This window comes from Urocitellus parryii, chromosome 10 (assembly GCF_045843805.1).
Source record: "Urocitellus parryii isolate mUroPar1 chromosome 10, mUroPar1.hap1, whole genome shotgun sequence".
NCBI lineage: Eukaryota > Metazoa > Chordata > Mammalia > Rodentia > Sciuridae > Urocitellus > Urocitellus parryii.
In genome coordinates this window covers 93,651,734-93,666,408 of record NC_135540.1, presented here as the reverse complement: position 1 = coordinate 93,666,408, position 14,675 = coordinate 93,651,734, and the positions used below count along the sequence as shown (strand labels likewise).

Sequence of the window (14,675 nt, the reverse complement as noted above, 5' to 3'; positions counted from 1 at the left end):
AATGTTTTTATAATTTAATTTAAAGTAATTTGAAATTGATTGCATCACTTTAAAGAAGCAAAGGGCAATTTTTTAAAAGTATAGTAAGTTTTATTAGGGCCAAAGTATATTAATAATGATTAACAGTAATCATCCATTTTGAGAGCTTACTATGTGCAGACCCCGATGCAAGTGTTCTACTTAAGTTAATGCATTCAGTCCTCATAAACAGCCATATGAGGTATTCCTTTTTTTCAGTCCCAATTAGAGATGAAAGAGCTAATGAATAGAGATGTTAAGTAATTTGCTGAAGGAAATAGTTCAAATGTGACAGAGACAAGGTTCAAACTCGGCAGCCCTGTTTCAAAGAGTCTGTGCTCTGTATGACTATGCCCATCACTAGGCTTTGAGCTATATTTAACCCTAAGGTCATTCAGTTATTTGACAAATTTGAATTCATTTATCTAAAGCTTGCTGAGGCATTTGTTTCCCTTTATTTAGTGCTCAGTGTATGCCAGGCACTGTCCTAAGTACTTCATACAAATCAGTTCTACATTCTACGTTCTGATACACATCTGATCTGTTGGAAAGCTGAGCTGCTGACTTAAAAAAGCACCAGATATCATATGCTGATGTAGATATCACTAAACAAATAAGTGTATGGCTCATTCCATCAAATATTTAGAGTGTTTTTTCCACAAATAATCATTCAAAACCAACTCTGCTAATCTTTGTCCCCTTCTTTATATCTTCCTTGTACTCGTGGAAAATTGTTCCCAAGAATCTTCTTCATTTTGGGCTGACTCTGACTCTGTATAGATGGCAAGATATCATTGAAGAATAAATAAGAAATGCTTCTTAACAACACAACAACTTCTGGAAGCTAGTCCTTGAGTGCCTAATGCAGTGTTAATGGCAAGTTCAGATACATGATAATGCTCTGTACTGCTATATATAAACCCAGGTTAAAGTTCAAGTTATATTGCAGATCCCATGCTCCTCCATTCCAGCCATGAAATGTCCAGTGTAGAATCTTGAAGCTCTGAATTTTCAGGAAAGACTGCTGTTTGACTTTTTGCTAGAAGAATCCCTGATGCTTCAGGTGTTAGTAAGGTAAGATTGTGACAGCCTGGCAGCACTTCATATCCTGTGAAAAATGATGATCCCCATCTTCCATCAAGGAATTACACCACTTGTAAGTATTTATCACATTAAGAACTATCACAGTTTCCCAGGTGAGTGAGGAATCAGTGCTAACTGACATGTGTGTTGTATTCTTCCCTCGAGGTAGAGTTTGTTCAAAAATTCACAAGATCCACCTCAGAATATTAGATTGGTTCAGGTCTCAAAAGTTTCTTGCCATGTAGCAAAAGCACTGATTCAAACCACATGAGTCTAAATGATAATATACAAGATGTAGATGTTTCAGTTCTATTTGCCGTCAGTGTAACTCATGGACCATCCATGCTAGATACCAGTCTTTGAGGCAATCCAGTCTCGATATTTAGTTACTCTTGTGTAGACACCAGGTTTTTTGGGAAGAGCACATGATTGTCCCCAACTTACTATACCAACAATATACCAGATGTCACGATTATCATAAACCAGAGGTCCACCAGAATCTCCCTGGAATAAAAACAAATACATATTTGAAATTGTTAATTCCAATTTAATTCAGTAGGATGATTATTGTAATCATCTCTTTTCCACAGGGGAAATAAAACAAATTTGGTACATAAAACACACAGCCAGACTATTCTTAGACTATATAATGTTTCTTTCAATTTTGTGCTAAAATTTTACATGGACTGTAACTAATTTACATGGAATGGTTGCATTATGTCTGGTCCATAATCTTTGGATTTTTTTAAAAAAGTATTTTGTTTTAGTTGTAGTTGGACACAATACCTTTATTTTATTTTTTTATGTGGTGCTGAGGATTGAACCCAGTGCCCTGCACATGCTAGGCGAGCACTCTACTGCTGAGTCACAACCCCAACCCCTGGATTTTTTTTATTAGTTTGATTTAGTAATATTTTGTTCATAAAAATGCTAAATGTAAAATTATTATTTGTGGTTGAAAATTTCAATGATTTCTCTTGAATATTATTAACTTGACTACTTTATAGACCTATTCTTGATCTCCTTTTCTTTTAATGAACTCTTTCTAATGCATGTTTTCTTGTTGAATTTTATAGATGTTCCTTTGAATCTGTTTGGAACAGGGAAAATTAAAGAAATAAACAGATATACACATAGAGGTTAAAAGTATGAACTTAGTAGTTGAACTGCCTGAGTCTTAGGTCCAGTTCCATTAATTACTATGTAATCTTGGGTAAAATACTTTACCTTTCTGAGCCTTTGCCACTCACTCTTTCATTTATTCTTTTCCCAACTATTTATTGAGTTCCTGTTACGTGTCCCAGCAATTTTTAGGGATATTTGAAATACAGTGATAACCAAAATGCAAAATTACAACTGTGATAGGTGCTATGGAAATATTACAATAGGGGAATGTGACTGATGGGTGAGAAAGGAATGTTTTCCCCCATAAAGTGTAACTGAGCTGATTTCTGAAGGAAGTGAGGTTGACCATGAAAAAGAAAATGAAGATGAAATGCGTTCCAGGCAGAGAGAACATTATTGCAAATATTCTGTGCATAGAGAAGCCTGGAATGTTCAAGGGCCTACATGTAGCTGGGGTGGGGTGTGGAAAGAGGAGAACAAGGCAGGCCAGTTGTATGTGATGAGATAGGGGATGATGAGTCCATGCAGAGCCCTGTAGGTCTTGTGTAGGAGTGTTTCTTTGTTTTGTTTTGTATTTTAAGATAAAAAAGAAAGCCACTGAAGTATTTTAAGGAGGGGTTTGACAGGATCAGATTTGCATCTTGTTAGAAATCAAGCTGGCTTTCATTTGATTAATGCACTTGAGGAGCTTAAGAGTGAAAATGGGATAATTAACAGGATGGCTGATAGCGTCTATTGAAGATAGAAGAAGGAAGGCAGAAAGAGGGGAGGAAGGCAATGGAAAGATAGTGAAGGAGATATATTGAAGAAGGTAAAATGCACAGGGATTAGATCATCAACTGGATATGGAATAGGAAAGCTGGGCTGAAAATAATTACAAACCAGGGACGACACTGTTTAAAGAAAACGGAGTGACGAACATCATAAAATATTGCTACTAAACCCAAAAAGAATAGGATCACAAATATTTTAAAAACATGAATGCCATTGGTGTGTCATTGGCAAGTTTAGAAAGAGCTACTTTGCTGATGTAAAAAGGCAAAATCATATTGAAATAGTTTAAAAAATTATTTGGTGTGAAGAAAATTAGTGTCAAATTTCTCCCCAAATATTTCTCCCCAAATAAAGAAACAAGATAGGATGCTATCTGGAAGCATCTCAGTCAGGAAAGAGATTTTCCTCCCTACTTTAAAGCATCTGAGTAAAGAAGGATCTAGTGTAAGATAAATGTTGAATATAAACATAAAAAGGAAGTAATTGCTAGGGTAATCTTCCCCAAATGGCCAGTGAGAACATAAGCAGAGAACTTTAGAGAAGAGATAGCTACTCTGTTGAGATCTAAGCTGAAAGTGGAAGCAGTGCGTCCAAGCCAAGAAAGGGCTGCATGCTTGGTTCTGGGAATGAGGGAAATTCCCCTCTTATGGTTTCTTCAAAAATTGGAAAACAGACATTTGCTGCAAGTAAGGGGTAGGAAAAAGTGGAAATTAATGAAATTTCAGAGAATGGTAGATTGGGTGGTGGGGGGCACAAAACAAGAAAGCAGACAACAACAAAAATGAAACAGAGCAGGACCATGAGCTTTGTTATCTGGAATCTCTAGTGAAACTAAGGTTCTCTGTGAGGTTATTTTTTTTTTCCAGGAGCAATTAACTGCTTGGGTGCAGGTCAAGAGACACAGAGAGAAGACAGACAGATAGACAAAAATAAGAGGTAGGAGTGATGTCAGCAAGATAGAATAAGATTTTTCCTGCTCAACTCCCCATCCCTCAGAAATTCCACCAGGACAGCCATACAAGAACTATAACAGGAGCAGTTCCATTTTGGCCATGTTGGCTCTTCTGAAAGCCAGCATAGGGGATTCTAAGGGATCCTGTTTTTGTAGTGGGAGGAAGGAGGTGGAAACAGACATTTGCTTCCCCACTATTCTGGGTCCCAACATAAGAGACCCTCTCCTGTCCCACCCCATTGGAACTTTGGAGGTATCAGCAAAGCTAGACTAACTGAGGTAAGTTAGAAACAAAAGGACTTGGGTGGGGCTCACAGTGACCAGAGGGCTAATCTTGGTGACTCAGTATTCTGGCCATAGGGTGGGGTGGGGGGCACACCATCACTGCCAGAGCATAGCTAATAGCATCATGCTGCAGGAAACATGATAAATGGGTCTCCCAGACTTGAGACCCTGGCCAGATTCCCCAGCCAGTGTTCTGGTGCTCTCCTTAACTCTTCCACCAACTTTCAGGCAGAAATATGTTGGTGAATATCTACTGAGTGAACATTTGACCCCACCCATATCCAACTGCTAAGCATCAACACATCCAAACCCTGAATGTCTCCAAAAGTACTTGCCAAGGCAGAAGTCAAGACCAGGTCCGTGAATGTCTGCTGAGGAAAGCATCTGACTTTGCCCAAGCCTATCATCTAAAATGCTATGCCACCAAGCCTTGGTACTCAATGCTTAAGTCTACAGTAGGACAGGAGATAACCCCATGTTCATATATATCTGTGTAACATAGCCTCTGGCTTTTCTTCAGCTATGCTCACAAGATTTAATAATGATCTCAGAGCTCTTTCCCAGCTTCTGAGCCAAGAACATGGCCCTGCCCAACTATAGATATCCAACTGCAGAACAGGTTAGCCAGGAAAGTCAACCTATAACACTGCCCAAATAGAGCAATTACAGAGCCCAAATAATAGTTCAGCTTTAATACAGAGTCCAGCCAATGGTCTCACTAGACAACAGAGCACAGCTAGCAGTTCTACTTGACCACAGAGCATAGGTAACATTCCATAACAACTAGAGAACACAATACTACTTGACTGGAGTCACTAATAGCTGACCCAAAAAGAAGTCCAGGTGAGAATAAATAGTGAACTGCCATTGTCAAAGAACACCAAAAAAGGATGGAAGAGGTAGCTCTTTCCTCTAGATTGTACATAAGGAACCAGGAGCAACTGAAAGATAGTGGACAGAGGGGAAATACAGGGTTGCTAATCAAATAGAAGATGGGAATTTATGCCTTTGAAGATGAAAGTGTTTATGATAACAAAGCCTGATATGTAATTTACAATATCCTCAAAAAAAAATAATAAAACACCTAGGAATCAAGCTAACAAAAGAGATGAAAGACCTCTATAATGAAAACTATAGAATACTAAAGAAAGAAATTGAAGAAAACTTCAGAAGATGGAAAGAGCTTCCATGCTCCTGGATAGGCAAAATTAATATTGTCAAAATGGCCATACTACCAAAAGCATTATATAGATTTAATGCAATTCATATTAAAACCCCAATGAAATTCTTCATAGAACTAGAAAAAGCACTCATGAAATCTCTTGGAAAAATAAGAGACCCAGAATAGATAAAGCAATCCTTAGCAAGAAAAGTGAAGCAGGGAGCATCAGGATATCAGAACTTAAACTATACTACAGAGCTATTGTAACAAAAACAGCATGGTATTGGCACCAAAATAGACTCGTTGACCAATGGTACAGAATAGAGGATACAGAAACAAACCCACATAAATATGGTTATCTCATATTAGATAAGGGTTCCCAAAGCATTCATGGAGAAAAGATAGCCTATTCAACAAATGGTGCTGGCAAAACTGGAAATCCATATGTAGCAAAATGAAATTAAACCCTATCTCTTACCCTGCACAAAAATCAACTCAAAGTAGATCAAAGACCTAGGCACTAGAACAGAGACCCTGTGCCTAATAGAACAAAAAATAGGCCCATATCTTTACCACATTGACCTAGGATCTGACTTCCTTAACAAGACTCCAAAAGCACAAGAAGTAAAATCAAGAATTGATAAATGGGATGGATTCACATTAAAAAGCTTTTTCTCAGCAAAGGAAACAATTAATAACGTGAGAAGAGAACCTAAATATTGGGAGAAAATCTTTACCACATGCACCTCCAATAAAGCATTAATCTCTAGGATATATAAAGAACTAAAAAAACTTAACACCAAAAAAATAAATAAATATAAAACAACAACAAATAACCCAATCAATAAATGGGCTAAGGAACTGAACAGACACTTCACAGAAGAAGAAATACAACTGGTCAACAGATATATGAAAAAGTGTTCAACATCTCTAGCAATTAGATAAATGCAAATCAAAACTATTCTAAGATTACATCTCATCCCTGTCTGAACAGCAATCATCAAGAATACAGACAACAATAAATGTTGGCAAGGATGTGGGGGGAAAGGTACACCCATACATTGCTGGTGGAACTGTAAATTGGTGCAACCACTATGGAAAACAGTATGGAGATTCCTCAGAAAATTGGGAATGGAACCACCATTTGACCCAGCTATCCCATTACTTGGTTTATACCCAAAGGACTTAAAATCAGCATATTGACATAGCCACGTCAATGTTTATAGCAGCTCACTTCACAATAGCTAGACTATGAAACAAGCCTAGGTGTTCCTCAATAGATGAATGGATAAAGAAAATGTGGTATATATACTCAATGGAATATTACTCAGCTTTAATGAAGAAAGAAATTATGGCATTTGCCAGTATGGTTGGAGTTGGAGAATATCATGCTAAGTTTGAAATAAGCCAGTCCCATAAAACCAAAGGCTGAATGTTTTCTCTAATATGTGGATGCTAATTCACAATAAGGCAGGGGGCACTAGGGAAGAATAGTGTTACCTTAGATTAGGTAGTGATGGAGGGAAGGGAAGGTGATGTGGGGATAGAAATGAAACAGACATTATTACTTTATGTATATATGTGACTGCATGACCAATATGATTCTGCAACATGTACACTCAGAAAAAATTATATCCCTTCTTATGTATGATATATTGAAGTGCATAAATGCATTCTACTGTCATATGTAACTAATTAAAACAAATAAGAAGATTTAAATCCCTAAAAAAAAATAGGGTCTAAGGTGACTGAAGAAATCCTCAATCACTAGAAAGGAAATGTAGGAACTAAGAGTACACTATTTAAATGGGTCAGTATTGATACTGCAGAGTTTGAGGTTGAGAGGAAACCTGTTTTAGATGACAAAGTTTACAGTGTGTGAGAGGGACAAAAGGGAGTGTCTTAGATGGTGGGGGATGATAACATATTTGACAGATTATGAAGACATGAGTGATGTGCCCTTCAGAGAAGAGGTTTCCTTGTCTTTTGTTTATGACTTTCAGAAAGCAACAATAGATCATAAAAGTAATTGTGTGAACAGAAATATGGAGCAAGCCTTTAATTTCCTAATTTGTTAGATAGGAATCATTATAGTACTGCTTATGTCTCATTATATTAAATGAAATAACATGCAGCAAGTTCTTTTTTTTAATATTTTTTTTTTTAGTTTTCGGCGGACACAACATCTTTGTTTGTATGTGGTGTTGAGGATCGAACCCAGCGCCCCGCACATGCCAGGTGAGCGCGCTACTGCTTGAGCCACATCCCCAGCCCCCAGCAAGTTCTTTGTTTTTGCCTTAGCACACACTAAACATAATATAATAATATTTGTATATTAGATAAACTTAGCTCTTAGTGAAGTAGATGCCATTTTTTTCCTTCCAGGTAAAATATATGCCAGAGTTAAAAATATATAATGAAAACTTTTCCTTTAAAGTTTTGGCTTTGACTTTAGCTTTACCTTACACGCATCCACTTTCCCTTCCATGAATCCAGCACACAACATCCCTGGAGTTACCAGGCCATCATACACATCCTTTCTGTTACACACATCAGTACCTATGGTTTCCACCCTGGCTTGACGAAGTTTATTTTGTGTAGGTCCTGTTACACAAACAAACAAACAAACAATGTGTATTTCTAATATAATCGTATACAAGACATGAGAGACAGCAATGTGATATATTTCTAGGAGCAAAATCACAAGGTTATTTTTTTAACTTCAGTTATTCCTTGAGTTTATGTTCTATATAGTAAGTGCACACAAAGAAAAATAATAATCACAACCCAATTTTGTATCATATTGATGGATCTTTCAGGGCAGCCTTAAAACTGTGTACAAAATATTATATATTTTACATATTTGTATATTATAGAAAATATTAAAATATATGCAAATTTTACACATGTATATTTTAATGAGGGGAGGTTCTACAGTTTTCATGAGATTCTCACAGCGATCGATCACATCAGTCTTGTCCAACTGGTATATTTTTGGTATAAGGAAACTCAGACCAAGGAAATTCATTGATACCAGGACATAGCTGCATAAAATTAGATTGAAACCACTCACCATCATCTACAATGGAACCAAATCCTGTGACAAAAACACTGGTTTTAGGTGGCAACTTCATAGATGAATCTGGGAGGCATACTCTCTGGACTATATTTGAAAATTCAACTCGAGTTGTGAGCTGAGCCAAAGCAATGTCATTTTCATTCGTTTCTCTATGGTAATTTTCATGGAGGATAATTTTCCCCACACTTCGTTTCACAGCAGGTGGTGTTATAGTTGTACCAAAAGTCACAATCCATTGACTTGGGTCCTTATTCCTACAAAAAATTTTAAAAATAAAGTTAAGCACAACAAATGTTACCTTTTAATTTTTTTGGCTTATTATTATCTGTGTAAACTATACTATAATTTTGTCTTCCACATTTAAAAATATCATCATTTTCATCACAACTACCATCAACTTCATATTTCTCATTAAAAAAATTCCTAAAAGTGGTCTTTAAACATACTGCACCCTATCTTCCATCCATTTTTTCTTGAATCCTTTCCCATTCCAATTACACTACCAAATATCTCTCTTCAAAGTCACCAGTAATCTTTACTTTATCAAGCTCAATAGCCAATTGCCATGTATGTCTGTCAGCATACAGAGACCTACTGAAGCAAGTATTTCAATCATTATAGCTTATATTCTTCATTATTTAAAGATTCATTCTATAAAGCCAGAATTCTGATTTTTGTTTGTTTGTTTTCGTTTGTTTTTTAGTTTACTTTAAAAGAAATCCACTATAAACTAAAGAGGATGACACTTTCACAAAAAGAGAAGCACAAAGATTAGTAGGCTATGAGAACATGAGTAAATCAGAAAGCCTTAACAAGTGAGGGAGATTCAAGTTCACCTCTAAGGCATGAGGCTAGTTATTTTTGGGACTCATAAATATACATAAGTGAGTCTCTTCTCAGTGAGGGAGTGACAGACAATCACCATAAATTCATTAGATCATTCGCATAAAAAATGGTGTAAATATCCTGGAATCATTTGGGTTATTACCCTTAGAAGAATGAAAACAATCTTAGGATAACGAAGGATAGGATTCTCTAGAAGGGTATACAAATAGTGGCTCAGGCCAGGCAAAGAGGCTTTATTCAGAACCTTTCTATCTTGAGACTTTAAAGAAAAATTTTCTGTACCCTGAGGATAAAACTTCTGGATGAAAAGATGGTTATTTCCCTGATCTCCCGGGGTAATAGGGTGCCTATGTATGTCTGTGTATAGAATTGACACAGCTGAATTTTGAGAGCTACAACTGTGAAAGCCCAAGGAGATAGCTCCCGCTGGATTATAAATGACCAGTCTTTGCTATTGTGAGGGCAGTGTGACAAAATAGCAGGTCTTGCCCAACTTCCACCTCTCCAAATTATACAAGCCCACTAGGGTTTCTTGGATAATGAAGTGAGAATGGAGAGTGTCAAGAGGGATATTTATTATTATTTTTATTATTTCTAAAGTCACACTGAATATTAACAGAGGGAAGTTAGAGGGATTAATTGGGAGGAAAGGACAGAACAGAAATGGATGACTTTGAGTATTTGGAAGAGATTAAACTTGTTACATGTATAATATTTAGTCTTTGCACTAAAATCATCTGATATCATAGGAAAGATAGTACTGGGATCATGATGACACAGGGGAACCCATGGTAAGAACTACCAGTAATTCAAACCAAGCATCATGGATGGGACATAGAGCAAGCACGATGCATTTAGGGGACAGTGCCAGGTACATATTGAGTAGAGCAGAGGACAAAATAGTGAGATTGGGCCCTTCCCATGCATTGAATCAATAGCCAGAGAAGACTGGGAAAATAATGTTCATAACAGCCTGGTGAACTTACCTCCGGAAACAGTGAGCTGCTGTGAGCAGCCATGTGTTACTGATGAGGCTGGCTCCACACTGATGGCCTGCCCCTATGAGCTGCAGGCTGGCCTGCCATGGCCACTCCCCTTCCATTGCAGTCTCTCTTCCTTGGACAATCCTTTCTGTAGAAGACGATGCTGGTAATGGCATGTTTGAAGATGTCATCCTTATTCCACAGCCTGTCACACAGAAATATATGTTAGTTGAAAAAGGAAAAAGGAGAAAACACACACACACACACACACACACACTCACACACATTTGTATTGTGTGGAGATACTTAGAAAATTCATTGTCTCAGCCCTCTAAACCATTCCTAGCACTCAACCTCTGAGGTTATTTTATATTTTGTATAGCTCTTACTAATTATATTGAGGCTCAGAAGAAATATTACCAACATTTGGAGGCATTCAGTCCAAGAATTGATTTCCATCTTTCTATGAAACATATATAGATGGATAATGTAAACTAAATCATAAATGAGATTAAATTACAAGAAAGGACAGTTTTAATATAGTGCAGAATAGATTTAGAAACTGGAAAACACAGCCAGACTGGACAAGCACTTGGTCATGGTCATGGGCTTGGGCTTTTCTAACCAAGACAGGTGAGGGGGGCAGCTCTAAAGTGCAGAAAAAGATTTCTGTTCTTTTGACCGTTACCCAGACATTTTGATTTGTATTTTATCAATAAATAGATAATTTACTGAGTATCAAAAATTTGTCCACAAAAGACCCAAAGTTTTCATGGGCGTGGGGGGCAGGGCTGAGAAGGGGGCAGAAAATGTGCATATCAGCTATTCCATTAAAATGCAAGAAAACTGAAAAAATTTAACAAAGTCTCAACTTATTACCAGTTTAAAACACTCTCTTGAGTTGTGAGAGAATATTAAAAGAGAAATATTTAAAGAACTTATTAATATGATATCTGGAATACTATGTAATTTTTAACTCATCCCATGGATCATAAAAGTTCAAGTTACATTTAGTATAAAGTTATGAATTTAACCTTAATTATTAAAAATAGCAAAGTATAATTAAAGGAATACATGGTTTATAAAAATATAAATGAGCAAAAAAATCTTAGTAAATTATACTTCTGATTTTTCTGTGGTTCTTATTATCTTTACAGTGAAATAAATAGTTAATTGTGGATTTTGAAACTTACGACTATTGAGAAGATTCCTCATCTTTCTGCTGTCAATAGCTGGAAGAAGCAAAAACACAAGTTAGTTGGAAGAGTAACATATTTGTATTTTCATGTTATATTGTTAAATTATCATTAATTGAAAAGTTAATTATCTGAGACATCTATATTTCAAGAGGTATAAGATGTTTTTATAACCAAAGAATATACAAATAACCCTATACTCTACTTTGGTTCAAAGTGTAAAATTTCACTTAAAAATAAAATCAGAGAGCATTTTATTTTCTAGTTTTGCTTCAGAAACAGAAAAAGAAATCGGAAAATCAGGAAAGAAGGAATAGGAATGAATATGCCTGGTTGCTTTCTTTGAAGGCCCCAGTATAAGTCAGAGAAGCAACCTGAGTCCCATTGTAGTTAGTGTTTACCAAACTATATGGTTTAAAGCAACTTCCTAATGACCAGAGTGCAGAGGGCAGCTCTAAGGAGCAAAAGGTACCAAAGATCCCTTGGGGCCCAATTTCAAGGCCCTGGTCTAACAAAAGGTAGGGATTTAGTCTAGGTAAATTGATAACCTTCTCTCATTGAGGATTGTTCCTCCTGATGAGTGCTAGGTACTGTGAGCAGGGCATGAGCTCTTTCACATACAACAGTCCAAAGAACCCACCCATGCACAAACTCTCACTATACTTTTTGCTTCTCTTTCAAGACATCTTTTCCTTTCAAGACATTTTTTTTCCTTTCAGAGTTACTTTTTTCCTGTTCTTTTTAACTCAGCTACATTGGATTTGTGTTGGTATGGTGGCCATTTATTTTGTTTTATTTGTCAGAGAAAATGGAGAATTATACTGTGCTTTTCTCAAGGAAAATGACTTTCCCTTGTAAGAAGTGAAAAGTTTCTTTAACCTTCATAGGTTAAAGGTTTATAGGGTTCCTGAAATAGAATTGACAAGGGCAGATTAACAGGAGAAAGTATATGCATTTATGGAAAAAAATGCTTGTATCTTGGAGTCTTCAGATTGAAAAACCCAGGGAAAACCGTTTTTATTTATTCTTGTGTCTAATGAAGAATGAACAGTCAGAATGTAGAAATGTACCGAACTGAAGGGTGTGATCTAAAGCTAATGCATTAAGGTGGGCAGAGGACCCACCCAGCAGGGCCTGACAGTTCAGTCTTCTTAACCTCTCTAGGTGGAGTTCCTTCTTCCTGGGTGTAGGGCAGGCCCCTCAGGAAAAAAGGTTTTGTGATCTATAGTTAGAAATCATAGGTCAGAGTATTTATTTATGGCCAGCTCCTACAAAGAAGTGCAAGGGAAGGTTAGAATAATATTTTTAGGTTTTACCATTAGTTTGGGGAAAGAAGAGTTCTAGCTTCTATGACTTACCATGGAGGAGAAAGGCCAGCAGAAGAAAGAAGAGATGGAGAAGGACAGAAAGATCTTCAGAAAGATCTCGCTTCTAAGGTCTTTTTTTAAAAAAATCTCTCTCTCCTATCTCTCTCTCTCTCTCTCTCTCTCTCTCTCTCTCTCTCTCTCTCTCTGGCACCAGGGGTGGAACCCAGCAGCACCTTACTACCAAGCTATATCCCCAGTCCTTTTTAAGTTTTCATTTTGAGATAGGGTCTCACTAAGTTGAATTAGGTCTTATTAAGTTGCTAAGATTGGTCTCCAACTTGTGATCCTCCTGCCTCAGGCTGAATAGTCTTTGGAGGAGGCTATGCCACCATACTCTGTTTCTCAGGCCCTTTTGATTTCCTTTGGTTCAAAATAATCAGTATGACAAGGCACCATACTTTGAGGCAGTCTGTTCTGAGCCACAACATCTCACAGAGGGATGTGAGCCCCAATCCCTTCTAGGGATTTCCTGGATATGTCTCTGTTTTTAATGAATGATATGTATATGGCAGAAGAAAACATGAATGATTGAGCATGATCATAGAATATAGTTATTTTGGCATTAAAACAACCTGTATAATAAAAAGTCTCTGTGCATGACCAGCAAGGCCCAAAATTACTTTTTATAATTGTAAAATAAAAAATTCTACAATTTAAAAAACTAAATAAACTATTAAAATTGATATTTTGGGCTGGGGATGTGGCTCAAGCTGTAGCGCGCTCGCCTGGCATGCGTGCGGCCCGGGTTCGATCCTCAGCACCACATACCAACAAAGATGTTGTGTCCGCCGAGAACTAAAAAATAAATATTAAAAATTCTCTCTCTCTCTCTCTCTCTCTCACTCTCTCTTTGAAAAAAAAATGATATTTTGCTTTAAAATATATGATTATGCCTTAAGAACAGTTATCAGGAGTTGAGATTAAATTTGAGATCTCCCTTTACAAGAATGTTAGAAAAAATTATATTTTATTTTGGAATATAGCTGATTAACAATCAAGGTGAATACCATACTCTTCATTACTTCTAATGACTTCAAGAAAAGTTATCCCTAATGTTTGGAGAGATTCTACCTCAACATTTATGAAATGTTTTTATGAAACATTTTTTATGAAATTTGAAATAACTAACCTTGGAAATACATAACATAAAATAAGGAACAGAGCTGAAATACCTATTTCATGTGAGATGTATGCTACAATTGGAGTCAGAGGTAAGAAGATAAAAATACAGTTCCTGTCCTTGATACTTAAAATCTTATTTGAAATACACCATTTTATTTTCTAATTGTATGTTGTAGAGGAAAATAAAAATGCCTCTTGGCTTGGATTTCAACTAGATGTAAGGTGATTTTCATTTTAGTTTCCTAAACTTTCTAAACTTAATTTTCTTCTACTCTGGGGGAAAAACAAAAAGAACTTTCCTAATATTTGTATGTGTGTGCATGTATGTGAAAACAATAAGAAAATAAGTGAAAAATAGTTTTAATTGGGAACAAGATACAGGACCTCTTTACAATTCATGTCACTTATTATTAGGCAGGCACACCTTGATAAATATGTCTGTGTCTTTGACACTATAAAAATGAACCCCCAGATTCACAATGCCTATGTCTAATTCTAGCCCCAAGGTTTGCTTATCCTATGTCTCAGAACTTCTCAGTTTCCTTACCTATAAGTAGTGAAAACAGTAGCTACCCTTTGGTGCTTTTGTAAGGATCCAAGTATCATATTATATGGGAAAAAAATTAGAAACTTTATCAAAAAACCCTAGTAAAATGTTAAGAAAGTAACACTAAATTTCCCTT

General features: G+C 36.4%; 1 protein-coding gene across 1 annotated transcript in view; it reads right to left on the bottom strand.

Annotated features, from left to right (window-relative positions):
- Positions 1-1,446: 1,446 nt before the first annotated feature.
- LOC113196067 (transmembrane protease serine 11F) overlaps positions 1,447-14,675 on the bottom strand; it is a 37,772-nt gene continuing 24,543 nt past the window's right edge. The window contains exons 6-10 of the mRNA XM_077803138.1: positions 11,501-11,539; positions 10,311-10,512; positions 8,473-8,732; positions 7,861-8,003; positions 1,447-1,605 (exon numbers count right to left, since the gene is read on the bottom strand). Coding sequence (XP_077659264.1) covers positions 1,447-1,605; positions 7,861-8,003; positions 8,473-8,732; positions 10,311-10,512; positions 11,501-11,539 — 803 coding nt within the window. The remainder of the gene's footprint in view (positions 1,606-7,860; positions 8,004-8,472; positions 8,733-10,310; positions 10,513-11,500; positions 11,540-14,675) is intronic.